At 36.0% G+C, this 3,458-nt stretch overlaps 1 protein-coding gene across 1 annotated transcript; it reads left to right on the forward strand.

Annotated features, from left to right (window-relative positions):
* The first annotated feature begins 485 nt into the window (after positions 1–485).
* LOC132165074 (protein FAR-RED ELONGATED HYPOCOTYL 3-like) lies at positions 486–1,958 on the forward strand. The gene is made up of 2 exons (XM_059575579.1): positions 486–681; positions 988–1,958. The coding sequence occupies exons 1-2, from the start codon at positions 486–488 to the stop codon at positions 1,956–1,958; spliced, it is 1,167 nt and encodes a 388-aa protein (XP_059431562.1).
* Positions 1,959–3,458: the final 1,500 nt, after the last annotated feature.

The raw sequence follows: 3,458 nt of genomic DNA on the forward strand, positions 1-3,458 counted from the left end.
ATAGGCGGTTTGGTCGGAAAAGAGGTTTTGGGGTGATAATCAAAAAAATTACTAAAGACAAAATCACTGGAAAAGAGACACGTGTCACCCTTGCATGTGGGCGTCAAGGCAAGCCACAACCCACGACAAATAAGCCAAATCCCACAATAAAAACGGATTGCAAGGCGAAATTGAATGCAAAGTTGGTTGAAACAAAGTGGTATGTGACTAGTGTAATTAGTGACCACAATCATGATTTAAGTCCAAACAAGGGAAGATATTATAAATGCAATAGGAATTTGAATTCTAACGTGAGAAGAAAGATTATAGTAAATGATATATCTGGGATTGGACTAAGTCAGAGTTTTAACTCTCTTGCTGTTGAAGCTGGGGGGTATGAGAATCTTCCTTTTATAGAAAAAGATTGCAGAAACTTTATTAACAAGGAAAGACACATTCGGCTTGGCCAAGGAGGTGCTAAAGCACTTCTAGACTATTTGAATAAGATGCAAGCAACCGATAGTGGTTTCTACTTTGCAGTTGATTCTGATGATGATTCTAGGTTGAAAAATGTGTTTTGGATTGATGCAAGAAGTAGGGCATCGTTTGAAAGTTTTGGGGATGTCGTGACATTTGATACGACATACTTGACTAACAAATACGGTATGCCATTTGCTCCGTTTGTGGGAGTGAACCACCATGGTCAGTCAATACTTTTTGGGGCAGCATTAATATCTAGTGAGGATACAGAAAATTTTGTATGGTTGTTTCAAAACTGGTTGAATTGCATGAACGGCCGAGCGCCGATTGCAATTATAACAGATCAAGATCGGGCTATGAAAAATGCAATCGCAAGAGTTTTCCCAGGAACCCGACACAGATATTCTCTATGGCACATTTTGAAAAAAATTCCAGACAAGTTTAAATCATATAAAAATTATTCTGCCATTAAGAGTGCCATACATAAATGTGTTTATGAGTCTCAAACATGTGGTGACTTTGAGGTAGGATGGCAAAGTCTACTAGATAGTTATGACCTTAAGGACCATGATTGGTTGCGCCGGTTATATAATGAGCGGACTTTTTGGGTACCGGCATATCTGAAAGGTGTGTTTTGGGCTGGTATGAGAAGTACACAGCGGAGTGAAAGTATGAATGCCTTTTTCGATGGCTATGTGCGTCCGTCTACCACTTTGAAGCAATTTGTTGACCAATATGATCTTGCTTTGCGGAAGAAGGTTGAGAATGAGAGTCTTGCAGATTTCAAGTCTTTTAATACTAAGCTTCCATGTGTAACCTTCTATCCTTTTGAGGAAAAATTTGAAAAAGTTTACACCATTACCAAATTCAAAGAAGTTCAGCATGAGATAATAAGCAGAATTTATTGTACTATCTCCCTTTTGACTAAAGAGGGTGCAATTTGCACCTACCAAGTGACTGAACAGGTAAAAGTTCAAAATGAAGTAGTTGAAGATGCATACGTGAAAGTAGTACCATATGTTGTCTACTTCAATGAAGATGGAGATGAATTTGAAGTAAAATGCACATGTGACTCCTTTGACTCAAGAGGCATCTTATGCAGACACATCTTTGCTCTATTGTGTGCACATAACATTACATCTTTGCCCCCCAAATATTATCTTGACCGTTGGAGGAAGGATGTGAAGCGAAGATATACTTTAATTAAATGTGGTTTTGATGCTTTGAGTGCTAACCCCGAAGTACAAAGATATGACAGCTTGTGCAAAGGTATGCATACATTAGCAGAGGTCGCTGCAAGAAACGTGGATCACTACACAAAAGTTTGGATGCATATTGATATGTTGACCAAGGAATTACGTGCTTCAAGTTGTGAACCCAATCCACCTTCTCTTGCACTTCCAGGTGTATCTTTAACATGTAATGAGTCCATTGATAATGTTGAGTTGGCGGTAGATGGTGATGAGGTTCATAGTCCTATTGTAGCTAAAAAAAGATGAAAGTTACCGCATAAAAGGAAGATGTCTGCGGTGGAAAAAGTGACAATGAAGAAATCACAAAGAAAAAACAATGAGGCATGTAACACTAATCCCATTCAAAGGAAACGAAAAAATAAGGTTACTTACTTTCCTTCCCCAAGTGTTTAATTATTATTATTAAAACATTTTGTGCATTTCTTAACATTTTTACTTTTTTTTTTTTTGCACCACGTAAAACATTTACTTACTTAAAGACTTCCCATGGAGATGATGTTTCGTATTTATTTGAAGCTCCTTGTGATGTTTTTGAAACTCAAGAGAGTGCAAGTACTCAGGTATTAAAAATAAAAATAAATAATTATTTCATGAGATTTGGTTTATTTTGTTATTTGAAATCTTGATCATAATTTTGTAGGATATGTGGCCACCTGAGCTATTGGAACGGTAATTATAATGGAAGGAATGCAAGCTACAATGCTTTTTTTTGGGCTATTGCGCCGGTTTTTTTTTTTTTTTGGCACTTTTTTGGTGTTGTATAGACTAGTTGGCCATTTTTGTGGTGTAATGATTCTGGGTGTTGATAGTGAGAAGGTTACTAGTGGTTCTAATGACTTCAATTACTGTTGATGTAGTCGTACTTTCTTCTAAATATTATCAGTTTAGTATTCAGATTAATGTTGACAGCCTGTTGGTTGTTTGCAATATCTTTCTACTGTATACTATAGCTTTTTCCTTCTTTTCATTATTGGTATTGAGTTCTATATGATTCATAGGTGCAACAGGCTCCAAGTATTGTTGGAGAGCACGGCTTATTTTGTAATATAAGATGGGGTTAGTGTTGGGAGTGTCTTTATTTTTTAGGTGATCACCATGGAAAATTTTTGTGTAGAGGCGGATGGTGATTTAATTTTGGTAATCTACCTTGTAAATTTGTTTTGGATAATTCTGGTTCTTATAATGTTTTTCCCTTCAATATATATGATTCTTGCTATGTCAAAAATAAAATACATGCAAAAAAAAAAAAAAGCGAAAACCTGGAAGGTTTTGCAAGTAACTGTCATAGTTCCTAGTGTTTTGCTTATTGTAACTCTTTGAGGATGATAGAACAAAAAAACAAATTATGTACCTTTCTTGAAGTTGATTTTTTGTTTTAATAGTTTGTGTTAATATGTATTGTGTATTGGAAATTATGTAATACTTGTTTTGTAATGAGAATTAAGGAAATGAAAATGCGACAAATGGTATTGTGGTATGCTAGGCTTTAAGATAGATGATGCATGCATGAGGAACTGAGAAGTGCAGCCCGGGTGTCCTTAAGCTGTGAGCAAGAAGACAGCAAAGAAGTATAGAAAAGTAGACAAAATTGCCTTCAGCACAAACTCCCACCAGCACTGGTGCATTAGTTGGTGAAATCTTCTAAGGTTGTTGATGCATAAAGAGGGAGAAGTTTTAGGTTCAATAGATCATCCACATATTTCTGAATTAAGGGGTGATGACAAGCTTCTAAGTAAATTGAAATTA

This window comes from Corylus avellana, chromosome ca11 (assembly GCF_901000735.1).
Source record: "Corylus avellana chromosome ca11, CavTom2PMs-1.0".
NCBI lineage: Eukaryota > Viridiplantae > Streptophyta > Magnoliopsida > Fagales > Betulaceae > Corylus > Corylus avellana.

Coding starts and splice junctions, on each gene's coding strand:
- LOC132165074 (XM_059575579.1), top strand. CDS start 486: ATGCAAGCAACCGATAGTGGTTTCTACTTTGCAGTTGATTCTGATGAT. Junction 682..987: donor TGTGGGAGTGAACCACCATG/GTCAGTCAATAC, acceptor ACTTTGAGGTAG/GATGGCAAAGTCTACTAGAT.